The sequence below is a fragment of the Natrix helvetica genome, assembly GCF_964273705.1.
Source record: "Natrix helvetica genome assembly, chromosome: 3".
NCBI lineage: Eukaryota > Metazoa > Chordata > Lepidosauria > Squamata > Natricidae > Natrix > Natrix helvetica.
In genome coordinates, this window is record NC_138549.1 from 59,892,473 (window position 1) to 59,910,891 (window position 18,419).

Here is an 18,419-nt window from a genome sequence, read left to right on the forward strand (position 1 = left end):
TTTCTAGAGTCTCCACATCTTTTTTACATCGTGGCGACCAGAACTGAATGCAGTATTCCAAGTGTGGCCTCACCAAGGCATTATAAAGCGGCATCAACACTTCACGTGATCTTGATTCTATCCCTCTGTTGATGCAGCCTAGGACTGTGTTGGCTTTTTTGGCAGCTGCTGCACACTGCTGGCTCATATTTAAATGGTTGTCCACTAGGACTCCAAGATCCCTTTCACAGTTACTACTACTGAGCAAGGTACCACCTATACTGTACCTGTGCATTCCGTTTTTGTTGCCTAAATGTAGAACCTTACTCTTTTCACCATTGAATTTCATTTTATTAGATAGTGCCCAATATTCAAGTTTGTCAAGATCCTTCTGTATCTTAAGCCTATCTTCTGGAGTGTTGGCTATTCCTGCCAGCTTGGTGTCATCTGCAAATTTGATGAGTTCCCCATTTATTCCCTCATCCAAATCATTGATGAAGATGTTGAAGAGTACTGGGCCTAAAACAGAGCCTTGGGGTACTCCACTGCATACCTCCCTCCATGTAGATGCAGTTCCATTGAGGACTACACGTTGAGTGCGGTTGGTCAGCCAGTTACGAATCCATCTGGTGGTGATGCTGTCTAACCCACATTCTTCTACTTTATCTAGTAGTAGGTTATGGTCTACCTTATCAAAAGCCTTACTGAAGTCCAAGTAAACTATATCGACGGCATTCCTCTGGTCCACTAATTTTGTCACATTATCAAAGAATGCAATAAGATTAGTCTGGCATGATCTGTTTTTGACAAATCCATGTTGGCTTTTGGCTATTACTTTGTTTGCTTCTAGGTGTTCGCAAATTCGTTGCTTGATTATTTTTTCCAGAATCTTTCCTGGTATTGAGGTCAGGCTGATAGGTCTGTAGTTTCCTGGATCTAATTTTTTCCCTTTTTTGAAGATGGGAACCACATCAGCTCTTTTCCAGTCCTCTGGTAGTTCTCCGGTGTTCCAAGATCTCTGAAAGATATAATTCAGTGGTTCTGAGATCTCGTCTGCTAGTTCCTTCAGAACCCTGGGGTGTAATCCATCCAGTCCTGGTGATTTGAACTCGTCTAGGGTAGACAGGTGCTCACTTATCATTGTCTTTCCTATTTCAATTTGTGTTCCTAATCTGATTTTTGTGGTGCTGCTTTTGATAGGTTGGACTGTTTTATTCCTTTGTGTAAAGACAGATGCAAAACATGAGTTAAATAGTTCTTCTTTCTCCCTGTTGCTTGTCACCTTCTTGTCACTTTCTCCTAGCAATGGACCAAATGTTTCCTTAACTTTTTTCTTGTTTTTAACATGTTGGAAGAAGCTTTTTTTGTTAATTTTTACTTTTGTGGCAAGCCTTTCCTCATTGTGAGACTTAGCTTTCCTCACTTCATCTTTACAGGCTCGGGCTATTTGCTGATATTCTGCCTTAGTTATGTCCCCCTCCTTCCACTTTTTATATTCCTATTGATACTTTTTATATTCCTGTTGATACTTTTTATATTCCTATTGATATTCCCTTTGTTTTCTTTTTGCTACAGTTTTTCTATTTCTATCTATAGGTCTTTGTATTTTGTTATCATTTCCAATTCTTCCTCTTCTATTCTGCTGTCTCCAGGTTCTGCTACGTTCACTATCCAGACTTTTTGGTTGTCTCTCTTATCGTCTGGTATGTTATGCAAGCAGATGCCTGTCTGTTTGAATTCTAAAGCCCCAAAGCAATTTAGCTTCTTCATTTTTTATTATTTTCTCCATTTTATGGTCTCCTTTATTATTTTATTTATTTAATTAACATAAATTATTATTTATAGTCTTTTTCTTGTTTATATATACAACAATGTGAAATCACAATGTCGGTTCTTTTAGCTGGTGTTGGCCTTCAATTGCATCAGGTTCTTCCCAATAACCTAGGATGTTGAAATGTATCATAGTAGTATATGTGCAGATCCAAGCAACATGGCCTATTTTTTTTAAGTTTTTAATTTTTTACAAACATTACAATGCGTGAACAGTGTGGCACCTGGGTATCATACATTATAATACAAATAAACTAATAAAATTAATCATATTACATTCAACCAACATATATTCCTAATAGTAATAGATATTTATATTAAGTTACAGTCTGTCATTATTCAATTATTCCATGTTTTATCTTGTTATTGCTTGTTTTATTATATAAGAATGTATACATTAATATTCCCCCTTTCTCTTATTTCTATCTCTTATTCTAACTTTTAATTGTGTCACCCTTTATTGAAAGACTTTTTTCTATCCTACCTAACTTCTAATCATGTCACCTACCTACAAAAGGAAAGGAGAGAGAGAGAGAAAAAGAAAAGTAAATCAGAACAACAATAATTTAAAAAAAGCTATCCATCGCATCTGGCCCGCTTCAATACTTTAATTGCTGTCCTGTTTTTGACTTGCCTGCCATATTCCTCTCTTGGATCTTTGTCTTTGTCTGCATCTACCTTTTGGCTGTTCAATAAAAGTATTTCTCCCATCTTTACCCTCTTCCACTGCCTAGTTTCCAGAATTTCTGCCCAGGCCCCTGTCTCCCTTTTGAAAGTATCTTCCTGCATCTCCAATTTTCTTTTCAACTTTCTTAATAAAATTTTCCCCTGATTTAATTCATCAGTTTATTTTCATTGTTACCTCCTCCTTGTCTTCTTTTATTCTTTGTTTCTTCAGCTCAGTCTTTTCCTCCCTTTCTACTGTTGGCTACTTCCTTTCCTGGGTGTCTTGGTCTTTACTCATCATTCCTCGTATAGTATTTTCCATTTTTCCATAATATCCTTTCTCCGTGATTTCCTTTGTGTTTTACAATACAATGCAATACAATGCAATGCAATGCAATACAATACAATACAATACAATACAATACAATACAATACAATAGTAGAGTTGGAAGGGACCTTGGAGGTCTTCTAGTCCAACCCCCTGCCTAGGCAGGAAACCCTATACCATTTCAGACAAATAGCTATCCAACATCTTCTTAAAGACTTCCAGTGTTGGGGCATTCACAACTTCTGGAGGCAAGCTGTTCCACTGATTAATTGTTCTAACTGTCAGGAAGTTTCTCCTCAGTTCTAAGTTGCTTCTCTCCTTGATTAGTTTCCACCCATTGCTTCTTGTTCTACCCTCCGGTGCCTTGGAAAATAGTTTGACTCCCTCTTCTTTGTGGCAACCCCTGAGATATTGTCTCCCCTAGTCCTTCTTTCTATTAAACTAGACATACCCAGTTCCTGCAACCATTCTTCATATGTTTTAGCCTCCAGTCCCTAATCATCTTTGTTGCTCTTCTCTGCACTCTTTCTAGAGTTTCCACATCTTTTCTACATCGTGATGACCAAAACTGAATGCAGTATTCCAAGTGTGGCCTCACCAAGGCATTATAAAGCGGCATCAACACTTCACGTGATCTTGATTCTATCCCTCTGTTGATGCAGCCTAGGACTGTGTTGGCTTTTTTGGCAGCTGCTGCACACTGCTGGCTCATATTTAAATGGTTGTCCACTAGGACTCCAAGATCCCTTTCACAGTTACTACTACTGAGCAAGGTACCACCTATACTGTACCTGTGCATTCCGTTTTTGTTGCCTAAATGTAGAACCTTACTCTTTTCACCATTGAATTTCATTTTATTAGGGATTCTGCTTCTGGTTGTTGAGAACGACGGATGTGTTCGTCCGCCCTGTGCTCTCTTGGTGGGCTCCCCTCGGCTTGGGGGGGGCACAGGGTGCCTTGAAGGGGTGCCCTGCCTTAGGGGCAGCTAGCTGAGGGTCCCCTGGATCGGCGGCGGCCACGGGGGGGGGTCTCCGGCATTGCCCCAGGAGTCGAGAAGCGAGAGGGGGTGTGCGACGGAGCTTCTACGCTCCCGTGTGCTTCCATTTTGAGGCAGCTGGATGATCGACAATTTGAAGGCTACAGCTGAAGTGCGGTGAGATGGGAATCCTCCCCAATTCTCCTTTTGATATTTAAATGAAAGATCATCAGCTTTCTAAAAGACTTTCAATCTTCTTCTGGGAAGAAGATCTTCTTCTTCTTCTTCTCCCCCCCTCAGAAAAGTGGCTTTGGATTTATCTCATCTCTCTTGGAGGAGAGAGAGAGAGTTTTAAAAGGAATCACACTCGTTATAAGCAATGGCAAAATGACTTTCTTAATGCAATTGTGGAAGAAAAGTGATGATCTGACTTCATTAAAAACTTTGAAAACTTTTGACTTGTTGCTTCCTGATCTCTGGTGCTGGCGAAGCAAGGTGGCACACTTCATCTGTCTTTGTGCTCTTTGAAATTAGACTCTTCCTATGAAAATTGCTGGCACTCTACTTTTGCCTCCGTGACTCTCAGAAACATCTCTTGCTACATAGTATCTTGGATCTTGAATAACTGATTTAATTGACTGGATGTGAACTATATAGAAGGTCTCTATTCCTGTCTGGACTGCCTGCCTCGTGGTCTCTCTTGGTTGTGCTTTTCCACAGTCGCCATTTCTTTGTATGGACATAGATATCTCTGAGCTTTTTTTTATGATGGCTCCGACGAAACCACCACCTGGGAAGCCCAGGATCTGCTCCAGCATCTTCAACATCCAGCCCAATTGGACAACAGTCACTAACATCGTTTCTACAACCTAAAGCCCCTGAAGAGGAATCAGTAACTCCTCAGCTGCTTCAAAAGATTTTAAAAGGGCAGGATGAACTGAAAAATCAATTGAGAGAAATGAATGAACAACTCATAGAAAATCAAAACCAAACTGCACAAAACAAACAAAGACTAGACGTTCTGGAGGAGGGGACAACTGAGATGAGGGGGGAGGTGAGGGTGGTCCAGAGAGGAAATTTAGAACTTGAGAACCACATGATAAAAATGGAATTTGAAAGGATGTCTTTTTTCCTTAGATTTCAAAACGTAATTGAGACTGACAATGAAGACTTGAAGGAGATCATGACAACAATGTTAGCTAAATATATTAAAAAAGACAAACAGCAGTTAGGATGGGATATTGACTTGGTTTAAAGAGTTAATTCAGCTTATGCTAGAACACACAATGTTCCAAGAGAGGTCCATATTAAATTTCTTAGAAAGGCTACAAGAGATAAGATTCTGGGGGCACAAAGGGGGCAAACATTAAAATACAAGGACAAAGAGATATCCATCCTGAAACAAATCTCGAAGAAAGTAAGAGATAAGAGGAAAAAATATTCACCATTAGCAAAAAAATTATTTGATAAAGGATTTTGGTTTCGGTGGCTATTGCCAGAAGGTATGTTGATTTTCTGGGAGGGTAGCAGAGTTAGAATTAATACAATTATGGAGGCGGAGGCCTTCATGGAAAAAAACAAAGCTCTCCTAGACAAAGTGGAAGACAATACACAAGATATGAAGGAGGGAGGGGCCGAGGCTTTGCTGGCAGGCGGGGGGGGGGGGAGGAGGCAACAATGAGAAAACTCAGATCACAAAAGTAAGTTAGAAAAATATTGCAATTGCTGATACAGTGAATCTTTTTGTTAGATGCAAAGTAAATGATTGAAATTATTGAAAGATACAATGTAAAAATAAGCTGTCAAGATTTAGTTAAGCAATAACATTTTGTTTATCATTTTGTAAAGGTTATGAGACTTGGGGGGAATACCATTTCCTGCACGATGTAGCTGTCAAAATTTGTATCTATACCCATTACCCCTTTCCTTAAAATTTTGTAAAACCAATAAAACTTTTTTTTAAAAAAAAGAATTTCATTTTATTAGATAGTGCCCAATGTTCAAGTTTGTCACGATCCTTCGGTATCTTAAGCCTATCTGGAGTGTTGGCTATTCCTGCCAGCTTGGTGTCATCTGCAAATTTGATGAGTTCCCCATTTATTCCCTCATCCAAATCATTGATGAAGATGTTGAAGAGTACTGGGCCTAAAACAGAGCCTTGGGGTACTCCACTGCATACCTCCCTCCATGTAGATGCAGTTCCATTGAGGACTACACGTTGAGTGCGGTTGGTCAGCCAGTTACGAATCCATCTGGTGGTGATGCTGTCTAACCCACATTCTTCTACTTTATCTAGTAGTAGGTTATGATCTACCTTATCAAAAGCCTTACTGAAGTCCAAGTAACTATATCGACGGCATTCCTCTGGTCCACTAATTTTGTCACATTATCAAAGAATGCAATAAGATTAGTCTGGCATGACCTGTTTTTGACAAATCCATGTTGGCTTTTGGCTATAAGTCATTGCTTGATTATTTTTTCCAGAATCTTTCCTGGTATTGAGGTCAGGCTGATAGGTCTTACTTTTGAAAAAGTAACACCATCTCCTTCAAGGTTCCACTCATTTCTTCTTTATAAAGCATCTTATTTTATTTTTAAAAGCTCAACTTTCATCCAACAGTTCAAGAACTATTTGTTCACTCCTTAAGTTGCCCTTCAACAAGTGCACTTACCAGTTCTTTGTATCCCATAGATAAACAAACAATTCCATTTAAATAGTCCCAGAGGTTATCAAAAGCCTCTTTACATTCTCTTTATAGGTTCAATCTTCTAGTATAACTTTCAGGGATCCCTTATATTAAATAGCTTCCTTATTTTCGCATTTGAAACTCCAGTAGTCAGGGGGTAGTTGGGAGTAATCCACTATATATTTTCACAGTCCTTCATATAAGTATTCCCAGACTTGTAATTTTTCCTTTTGTCAGCAGATGGTACTCTCAATTTAAATTTCATTATTGCCACTCAGCAATCATCATTTTAGTTGTAAATCAATTACAAAAGCAGAACAAGCTTTATAAGTAAATGATTTCAGCATTTTAAAATGCCTTCGCAGTACCACGTTTCCCAGTTTAAGAGTCCAAATTTTTGTATGTTTCAAAATTTGTTATTTTTCTCTCTTGGGTCTTTCCCATCCAGTCCGGTGTTTTCTCAGAATGCTTAGACACCACTTTAACAAATAGTTCTGAGCAAATACTTCTAAATTATTCCTTGGAGTTAAGTTCAAGGCAAAAAAGAATCCTCTCCCCTGTGGTGAAATTCATTTTTTTTACTACCAGTTCTGTGGGCATGCTTTGGTGGGCATGGCAGGGGTAGGATACTGCAAAATTTCCATTCCCACTCCACTCCAGGGGAAGGATACTGCAAAAGTTCTCTTAATTTTAACCTCCTCCACATACATACATATATTTATAGTTCTATTTATATTTGTATTTTATCTGTGATTTATTGTGGACTGTACACCGCCCCGAGTCCCTTTTTGGGAGAGGGGGCGGTTTAGAAATGTGAATTAATAATAATAATAATAATAATAATAATAATAATAATAATAATAATAATAATAATAATAATAATAATATCCCCATTGCCACCCCACTCCTCGGGGAAGGATATTTTGCAAAATCTCCATTTCCACCCTACTCTGGGGCCAGCCAGAGGTGGTATTTGCCGGTTCTCTGAAGTACTCAAAATTTCCACTACCAGTTCTCTAGAACCTGTCAAAACCTGCTGCATTTCTCTCCCCCAGTTCCAGTCACTGTTCACCTACTTCACTCCAGCACCAGTCTTAGTTGTTCCTCGGTTGTCCCAGCTTTCTGACAGCCATTTTAGGCTATCTCTTCTCCTCACCATGGCTGAGATGGAAAAAGAACCCCAGGTCAGACAGGAGAGTTGCGTCTCTCCATGACCTCACAGGGTGCCCCTCTTGGCTTCACCACCCCTACAAGGTGGCTTTGGCTCTTCTCAGAGCCCACAAACAGGGAGAATTCAGCAAAGGGAATGCACAGACCAGTTCCTTGTGTCTGATATTGCCATGATGTCAACAGGAAGTCAGCATGGCCTATTTTAATTGACAGATGGAAATATTGTCAATGTGCAAATTTCCAAAGTGCTTTTGAAAATATTTTTCGGTTTGGCATTTGTGTGTCAATAAGCACTGGGACCATCACCACCCCTAGAGCCTCAAGATCACAAGAAGTGAGTCTACCACTTTATACGGCATTAGTGTGGCCACACTTAGAATACTGCATCCAACTCTGGTCACCACAACACAAAAAAGATGTTGAGACCCTAGAAACAATGCAAAGAAGAGCAGCTAAGATGGTTAGGGGTCTGGAGGCTAAATTGTATGATGAACGGTTAAGGGAAGTAGGTATGTCCAGCCTTATAAAGAGAAGAATTTGAGTGACATGATAGCTGTCTTTCAGTACTTGAAAGGTGGTCACACAGAAGAGAGTATAAATTTATTCTTTAAAGCATATGAGGGCAAGTGGTGAAGTAACAGGTGGAAGCTCATTAGAGAGAGATTCAACCAAGAAGTAAGACATTTCCTGACAAGGAGAACAATTAATCATTGGAACAGTTTGCCTCTTGAAGTGGTGGAATCACCATTGCTGGAGGTTTTCAAGTAAAGATTGGACAACCATTTGTCTGGGATGGATTAAGATCTCCTGCATTGGGCAGAGAGTTGACCTAGAAAACCTCCAAGACAGGGGCCCCTCTTTTCTGTTCTCCCCAACCTTCAACCATTGCTGATTTTTCCCTTTGAATAGGCAGGATTTATTGTGGAATATCTATGAAAGAAGAACATGTCTGGAAGGAAATTGCTGAAAAGTTTCTCTAAAGAACCTCAGAAGAGGTCACAATATTATCCAAATATGGGCTTATGATTGTTTTGCATGCCTGTGTACCAGTGACGTCCGGTGAGGTTTATGACTGGTGAGGCACTGACACAGTGCTGAGTTTCAAATATTTTTAGACTTGTGGACTTCAACTCCCAGAATTCCACAGCCAGGCGTGCTCAGTTCCAATTTAAAGCGACAGCATTTGTTTTTCTCCTTTGCTCCTTCTTTCTTTTTCTTTTTCGTCTCCTTCCCCTCCTTCCTTCCTCTCTCCCTTCCTCCCCCTCTCTCAAACACACACACACACACACACACACACACACACACACACACACACACACAAGTTGGATTGGACTATCTCTCCTACCCCTTCCCTCTCTCACTCACTCTCAAACAAACCCCCCCACACACAAAAGTTGGATTGGATATCTTTTCCAGTGGCTTGAAAGCAGCTCCTCTGCCACCACCACCCCATTCCCCTGCTGCCTTTCCCAAACACCTCCACCATTGCAAATGCAGCCTGCTGTCTGGGTGGGAAATGCCTGGAACACAATAAAGCCCACCCACCACCTCCTGCTGGCAGGCTGGGGTGACAGGAGAGGCAGAGAAGCCAGAGGGGAGCCAAGCCTTCCAAAAGAAAGAGGCTGGGGGGAAGTGTGTGTACTACAGCATGGCTCTTTGCCTGGCTTCCTGCCTCCTCCTGTGGTCTCCTCAGTGCTCGCTTGTGATCTCCCTCCCCAAGTGTAGTTTGATTGCAGGTGGAGCCACATTGCCTTTTCAAACTTGTAATCAGTGAAGCTGGGCTAGATTTTTATATAGTTTTATCCAGCTGTGTGTGTGTGAGAGAGAAATGAATGGGGGCCTGGGGAGGAAGTCACTACACTTGGGGAGGGAGAGCACCAGTGAGGAGACCACAGGAGGAGGCAGGAAGCCAGGCAAAGAGCCATGCTGTAGCACACACACTGGCCCCACAACGTGGCTCTGCCTGCAATCAAACTACTCTTGGGGAGGGAGAGCACAAGCGAGCCAGGGTCCTTCCCTCCAGCCTTTGCCCAAAGCCCTGCACAGCACCAGGAGGATGAAGTTTGAATTCCTCCCCCTCCCTCCAACCCACACGTACCTTTTCCAGCTTTTTTTAACAGTTAAGCAGAGTCATCCACGGTGAGGCAGTAACTAGCTCAGCTTTTTCCTTTTACTTTTTTTTTCATGATGAGAGTGGTGAGACTGTGCCTCACTTGCCTCACCTGACTGCACGTCACTGCTGTGTACACAGAAAGATAAATACACAGAGATGCACATTTCTTCTGCTTAGTAGCCATGATGAATATTCTGACAATACAGTAGTAATTATTTGATATAATTTCTCATTCAAAAGTTAACTTATTTTGTAAATGCCTGTTTTAGTATACAACATAATTATTTTGTTCTTTGTTTTCCTTTATTATTTTCTTCCAGGTCGCAAGAAGGAGACTGATATCTTTGAAAACTTACTGGAAAAATTTAAAGAAACTAAATTAAGCCATGTTATAATATATGAGGGTCTCATGGGATATGGAAAAAGCCAACTAGTAACTGAAATTGTCTATTTAGGACAGGCTCCTGGGCAAAAGTTGGTGTTTTTTGTATCTGTTGATTACATATTTTCAGAAATGCACCTTCTTCTCTCCAATCTTTTCATTTTTCCCTGGTCCTGGCTCAGTTATGAGCATTACAAGTATATTGTTTTATGTCTGCAGCCTTGAGCAATGATGTGTCAATGATTCTAAGACTCTATGTGCCTTAAAGGAAATCACTAGAGGTTGATGGCATTTCTGTGTTAAATTATTTATTCATGGGTCTCTTCCTCAATGCTTTAGTAAAGGGCTTATCAGATAGAAAAGCAAACATATTTTTTAAATCCTGCTTCTTCAAAGTCCAACTTTTGTTCCCATAGAGTATAACAAAACAAAAAAACAAAAAAACACCATTGCCATTATTTTTAGATATTGACACAACATGGTATTTGAGTATCTTTTCTAAATATTTTATTGCTATCCTACCAAGTATTAGTATCTATAGCATATTTGATTTCTGATTCCTTTAGAGTTGATAGTTTTCAAAAAAGGTAAAAGCTATCTTTCATTTCTGTATCTTCATTAGCAATTCAAATGTTATTAGTTTGGCTTCCTTTATATTTAATTTTAGTCCCACTTTTCCCCACAATTGGAAAAAAATATTTTTCATGTTGCTGTAATCAGCATAATGTAGGTTATTGATATTTCTTCCTCCAGTTTTAAATCCATGTCATCTTCTTCCAGCTGAGGCTTCCACATTATATATATTGTGAAATATATATAGGTAGAATGTGTGTGTGTGTGTGTGTGTGTATTCTCACAGAAGTGAGTACACCTCATATTTTGTAAATATTTAAGTATAGCTTTTCATGTGACAACACTGAAGAAATGACACTTGGCTACAATGTAAAGTAGTGGGTATACAGCTTGTATAACAGTGTAAATGTGCTGTTCCCTCAAAATAACACAACACACAGCCATTAATGTCTAAATCCCTAGCAAGAAAAGTGAGTACACCCCTAAGTGATAATGTCCAAATGGGGCCCAAAGTGTCAATATTTTGTGCGGTCCCCATTATTTTCCAACACTGCCTTAACCCTCTTGGGCTTAAGGTTGCCACTGGAGTCCTCTTCCACTCCTTCATGAGGATGTCATGGAGCTTGTGGATATTAGAGACTATGCACACCTCCACCTTCCGTTTCAGGATGCCCCACATGTGTGATAATATCCAAATGGGGTCCAAGTAGCCATTTCCCCTCCCTAGTGTCGTGTGACTCATTAGTGTTATAAGATCTCAGGTGTGAAAGGGGAGCAGGTGTGTTAAATTTGGTGTTATTGCTCTCACTCTCTTGTATTGATCACTGGAAGTTCAACATGGCACCTCATGGCAATGAACTCTCTGAGGATCTGAAAAAATGAATTGTTGCTCTACATAAAGATGGCCTAGTTTAGAAGAAGATTGTCAAGACTCTGAAACTGAGCTGCAGTACAGTGGCCAAGACCATACAGTAGTTTAACAGGACAGATTCCACTCAGAACAGACCTCGCCATGGTCGACCAAAGAAGTTGAATGCCTATGTTCAGCGTCATATCCAGAGGTTGGCTTTGGGAAATAGATGTATGAGTGCTGCCAGCATTGCTGCAGAGGTTGAAGCGGTGGGGGATCAGCCTGTCAATGTTCAGACCATATGCCGCATGCTGCATCAAATTGGTCTGCAGGGCTGTTGTCCCAGAAGGAAGATGATACACAAGAAAGCCTACAAACGGTTTGCTGACAAGCAGACTAAGGACATGGATTTCTGGAACCATGTCCTGTAGTCAGCTGAGACCAAGATAAACTTACTTGGTTCAGATGGTGTCAAGCATGTGTGGCAGCAACCAGGTGAGGTGTACAAAGACAAGTATGTCTTGCCTATAGTCAAGTGTGGTGGTGGGAATGTCATGGTCTGGGGCTGCATGAGTGCTGCTGGCACTGGGGAGCTACAGTTCATTGAGGGAATCATAAATGCCTACATGTACTGTGACATACTGAAGCAGATCATGGTCCCCTCACTTCAGAGACTGGGCCACACGGCAGTATTGCAACATGTTAACAACCTGAAACACATCTCCGAAATGACCACTGCCTTGCTAAAGAAGCTGAGGGTAAAGGTGATGGACTGGCCAAGCATGTCTCCAGGCCTAAACCCTATTGAGCATCTGTGGTGCATCCTGAAACGGAAGGTGGAGGAGCACAAGGTCTCTAAGATCCACCAGCTCTGTGACATCTTCATGAAGGAGTGGAAGAGGACTTCAGTGGCAACCTGTGAAGCTCTGGTTAACTCTATGCCCAAAAGGATTAAGGCAGTGCTGGAAAATAATGGTGGCCACACAAAATATTGACACTTTGGGCCCCATTTGGACATTATCACTTATGGGTGAATTCACTACTTTACATTGTAGCCAACTGTCATTTCCTCAGTGTTGTAACATGAAAATATATACTTAATATTTACAAAATGTGAGGGGGTGTACTCACTTCAGTGGGATACTGATACATACACACACACAATGACCATTTGTTTGGTGGTCATTCAAGGTTATGGTGACATTGAACGAATAGTAGCTATGTCTGGTCCTCAAAATTATGGCCATTGCAGTGCTCCCATGATGATGTGATCAAAATTTCGGCACTTGGCAGTCTACTCACAATCACAGGGATGCTTCAACTCTCCCCTCACACACCTATGTCCCCCTTTTGGCAGACTTGCACTTCATCATCTCTGTGGCCTTGCTGCCCTGCATTCCACTGGCCCAGCTGCCCTGCACTCCACTGGCCCTGCTGGCCCTGCCACCCAGAGCTGACCCTTGCTACCTTCTTTGTGCTACTGCTACTGATGCAAAGCGAAGGGCTGGCGGAGGCAGTAGAGTGCAGGGTAGCCAAGTGGGCAGAAATGGGGGGGAGTTGAAGGGAAGCAGTCTTTTACCTTATCAAGGCTCAGGGTTGTGAGAGACCAAAGCAGGAATGACTTGGATTGGGATCTGTCCCTCCCTAATAACTGCCTGGGATTTGATTAATGACTGCAAACTGGAACTGCCAGGATTGTTGTCACTAAGTAGTCACATGATATATGCTGAATAAATAAAAATATCTCATCTCATTTCCTTTGCTGATCAGGAACCAATCTGTCTTGCCATGTTTCTGTCTGTACTGTGGTTTCCTGACCTGTCTATAAGATTCACATGGGGATAATGACCTGTTCTAATGTTCCCATTTTCCTAAGCACTGAATATTCTTTGACTTTATCATCCAATATATATCACCAATAATGTGTCTTGTTCCTCAATCTCTTTAAAACCAACTTGAATGTTTGTAATCTCCTTTCCATGTATGTTTTCTATTTCATTATTAAAAATTATTAATTCCTTTATCTTCATATTCTTGAAGTCCAGCATATTTAGCTCAGATTAAATAAAATGTATTATCTTTGCACATGTGTGAAGCAGGTCCACTTTTTTTCACCCAAGCAAGAAGTAAAGTGTTACATGGACACATATATATTAGTTACACATATATTATTGTTAGTAAAGCCATCAAGAAGGAAAGGGAGTCCCTCCAGATTCTGCTCCTTTGTCATTGCTGACTATAGCACAAGTCCATTTCAAGGCTGTCAGCAAGCACTGTCCAAAGACATTTCCATGGTCACGTAGCCAGCATGATGCAATGGAGTGCTGTTTCCTCCGCACTGAAGTGGTACCTATTTATCTACTTGCATTTGCATGCTTTCAAACTCTTAGGTGGGCGAGAGTTAGGTGAAAACGGGCGCTCACCCCTGTCACATGGCACTTGGGTCTCAAACCCAGGCTGTTGGCTTTCTATCTGACAACTCCGGTATCTTAACTGTGGAGCCATTGTGCCAATGTAGTAAGGCCTTAAAGTTAACTTTAAATAGGATACATAGGCAGATACCTAATTGGAAGGAATTGTTACACTAATCTGGGTTCTTTATTAATATCTTGCATGAATCAAAATTATTGCAGAGAGCTAAGGAAATGTTTCATTGGCCCCACAAATGTTCAATCAAGCAAGGTGAGGGCAGCTCTTAATATTCAGATGAGAGGCATGAGCTGAAAGCTCTTCCTGATATTACTAGAAGTCTGAAGATGCTTTATTATTTAATGATGTAGGAAAAACTTCTTCAGTATAATCCACTCCACTGCAATCAATGAACCAAAATTCAATACTGGTATGATATCTTTGCTTTAGCTGCACAAATTGAAATAATAATTTGCTTCTGATTAGTCAAGATTTTCATTTGTCCATGTAATTGAGCAGGGTTGTGGCAATGGAGCTGACAAAGATAAATGCATGGCAAAACTTCTTTGCTGTCCGGACACTGATGGCAATGTTCCTGGGGGTGGATGTCTGTAAAACTTATGATGCAAGGCAGTATGTCATTCTGAGCAAGTTGCGTGGAGTTATAGAAGAACAATATCTTTGCCTTTTCAACAACCTTTTTCATGTTAAGGTAAAAATGGAAGAATGGAAGATCTTTTCTCTTATGAATGTTTGCATTGAAAAACAGTTATAGATACAGTACTAGAGAAAGGTAATATAGTGGTGCAGATCACTTGATAAAGCTGCACAGATTTAGATATACTCAGAATGTTTAAGTCTGAAACAGTTTACAAATTGAACATTCTTTTTATGGAGACTGAATGAATGTGATAAATCTGTTTAGATTATTACCCAATTATAAGAAAATATTACTGGCAGAAATATTATTAATCAAATAATTATGAGATTTGTTTCTTTTTCTGGTTAGTTTCCTACATCAGAAGTGGTTTCTCAAATGGACAATGACAGAAAGAATAAGGAGATTGAAACAATGCTTTTAAAAATTCTGATTAATGTAAGTAAATGTTTTCCTTGTGCATAACATGGTCTATAAAGGATAAAGGCATTAGTTTCTCAATATAATCCTTGCTTATTTGTCACAATTGAGACCAGCTACTCCATTGCTAAGGCACCATATGACTGCCTCCTTAGCAATAGCAGTTGTGGCAGTCTTTATTGCTATTATGAAGTGAAGCCCATGTTGATAGGCAAAAATCTGCCCTGATCCAAGCCATTCTTACCTTGATCACTTGCAGTCTTGAGACTTTTTTTCCCAAGTGAAGGGACTGCCTCTTCTTCAACTCCTCTATCTTTGCCCCTTTTGTCTTTGGCAGTGGTGGTTATACTGGGCTGAAGCTCTGAGCTTTTAGCTCTCTCAGCCTATCACCACTCACATGTGTCTTCTTCAGTGCCTACTACCACCGAGGAGTGACACCTCAAGTCCATGCCAGGCAAGCCATCCTGTCACCTCACCATGCTGTAAAGCCCCATTACCATGTGGTGCTTTGATCACTTGGCCCAGTTTGATGAAAAATCTCATTGGCATAGTGTGAAGCCCCATTAGTGCACTGTGATATGAAGCCACAGCTGCTATTGCCATGTGCTATGGTGCCCCAGCATTGCAGCATGAGATAACAGCCCCAATATAGTGACAAGTGCTTCAGTATGGCATGCCACTGCAGTACAATGATCATAGCATTCCTATTGCCACAAGAAGCCACAAACACAATGATCATGTAGAGAAGAAGGGCAGGAAGATTTTTTCAGTGCCATCGTAACTTCGAACATTTGCTGAATGAATGTTAAGCTAGGACTGATAAACATAGTGAGTTTATTCTTTTCACAACAATCTGTTCTTATTTTATGTACTTCACTGGATGCAAGTGGATTCATTTTGTAGATCAGATCCAGGAAAACACTGATGGTCAACTGAGATCTGTAGTAGGGTCCAATTCTTTCTATTAACCTCTTGCAATATCACCAGTTTTAGTTAAGTCATGGAAACAACCTTGGTCATAGACTTCTAAGTACAAAAAATGGCAAATTCTTAGAGTGTAGTTTAGCATTAGTAGAAGCATTTAATAGCAGAAGTAAAAATTCTAAAAGCTGTGATGACAACAATTCTGGTTATAGCACCATCTTACTGTGCACAGTATGTGTTATTGTTTTTTTTTTTTAGGCAGCAGAAAAGGAAGTCCTCATTTTTGCTATTGATGAAGCTCAATTTATTGATAAAGCCTCTTGGGATTTCCTGGATAACTTACTTAAAAGTGTTTCGATCTTTGTTGTTATGGCTTTGTCTCCTATCAATCACAAGGGACGAATACTTTGTTCCAGTGCAGCCCAAATCCTGAATAGTCCATGCACAACTTTTATTCAGCTAAGGGAATTAAGTCCTTCAGTAATTATTCAGAAAGCCTGTCAAGACCTTGGAGTGGTCAGTATCGCCAGGGAACTTGAAACGTAAGTAGAAGATGGCCGCCCAGGCAATCTTTTATCTGTTCCTTTTAAGTTGAAGACAAAGACAATCAGCAGGAAATGCAAAGTGTTATCATTTAAATCAACAAGTCTGAAACTTTTACTTCAAGCAAACTACCTGACTTCTTCTAAGTTGAAGAGACTTTCTTGCTCAACTGGCAAATTTCTCTGTTCCTCTCTCCTTGGGCCAAAACCTATAATCTTTCTGACAGCAGGTTATCAGTTATACACTCACTTGTGGAAAGCTTATCCTGAGAGACAGATATTACAGATATTTTCTACCACCATTCATAATTGTCAGCTTTGCTGTTATATTCATGCCATGATCTATTTAGTAGCTTTTATTCTTAGGAAAGGGAGAATTTTGGTAAGTGTATGTACAGAAATCAAAATGTGAGTTTCCTCAATTAAGTATTTGTATCAGTTGAGGAATTGTTCTACTGTTGGAATACTTGGCAGATTAGACACCAATAGCCATAGGCATAGTAACAGTTCTGATAACAATGAGATTCTTTTCTTCAGATATCAGTATCTGTAAGCAGTCTATCTAGTTTTGTTCATGACATTTTATAATATTAAATATTTAATAAGATCATCTATAAAATACTTCAGAAAGAATAGGTCAGGCCATCCTAGTAAAGCACAACTATTTTGGGGTCATATATAATGCAAGACTAATGCAGTTTCTTTTATCTTGGAAATTAGAGAGATTTGCAGACCATGCCATTGTGGCTTGTTTAAGAACTTCTGCACTATGCCAACTAATGAGAGCAATATCTACAGTGCCTGCTTTAATCTCTGGGGTCCCTAGCTGTGGGCATGAAGTTGCAATATCACAACCAATTCTAGGTAGTCTCATATACAACTACTAAAGTTTCAGAAGCCCAGGGAAGTCTGGATTTATTATGTTTATAACTTACCTACTGCTGAAATGGAAGTTGAAAGCACCATTGCAATGCAGCACTAGGCATTACCCTATGCCTTAAACCTGATCATTTTTCTATTTGCCTGCCTACCTGCCCCCATTGCTCTTTCTCCCTCCCTCCCTTTCCACATTACTTACAGATTTTTAATACAACGGAGTCATGGAAACCCATTTTACTGTGAAGAACTTCTACGAAACCTCCACTTAAACAATGTGCTTCAATTCCATGTGCTGGAGGAAGATGAAGAGAAAGAGGATGAATGGGATAGTCTTTTTAGTAAGCTACTGATCATTGGCTATCATTATAGTATAGCTTCATAGCAATTCTCAGTTTATGAATGATGTGGTACTATTAAGGGTGCATCAGAATATCTGATGGCAATAATGTCACAGATCTGAAATATTCAGCAAGAGAGCAGCAAGTCATGCAATAAATCATAACTATCACTCTTCTGTTACACAGTTTAATATTAATAGTCACGAAGATACCAGAAGGCATCTCACTGTTTTTTGCTTCCTGATATCCTAATTAGAACTTTTATCAGTGAAGTTCATAGTTCATATCCTTCTTTCCCCAGCAATTGCAACATACATGCAATCGCAGTGTTGGAAAAGGTGTAGTAAAAATGGTTAGTCTGGTTTTTTAGTTTTCAAGGATGGAAAGGTTTCTGTAAGAAATATAGATGATGTAGGCTTAATAAATCTATTTAACCATTCCACCATATTGTGCTTCTATAAATCAGAAATCCACATTCAACTTTCTGTAGTGTGGTCTGACATGTTTTGGGAAATGCATACTATGGGCTCTTGGTTGGTTAATCCTATCCAAGATTCACATACCAATATGATACTAAGTAAACTTCAGTTTCTGCAAAGTGACATGGATTAGGTTTGTTGAAATCACTGAGGCTGTGAAGACGTAATAATTTCCTTCATATATGGGTTCAGGAAACAACAGACCAATCAGCCTGA

The 18,419-nt window shown here is 40.0% G+C and overlaps 1 protein-coding gene across 1 annotated transcript in view; it reads left to right on the top strand.

Annotated features, from left to right (window-relative positions):
• ADCY10 (adenylate cyclase 10) overlaps positions 1-18,419 on the top strand; it is a 219,639-nt gene that overhangs the window by 101,460 nt on the left and 99,760 nt on the right. Inside the window, exons 13-17 of the mRNA XM_081946448.1 lie at positions 10,070-10,223; positions 14,483-14,675; positions 14,973-15,059; positions 16,224-16,507; positions 17,588-17,724. Coding sequence (XP_081802574.1) covers positions 10,070-10,223; positions 14,483-14,675; positions 14,973-15,059; positions 16,224-16,507; positions 17,588-17,724 — 855 coding nt within the window. The remainder of the gene's footprint in view (positions 1-10,069; positions 10,224-14,482; positions 14,676-14,972; positions 15,060-16,223; positions 16,508-17,587; positions 17,725-18,419) is intronic.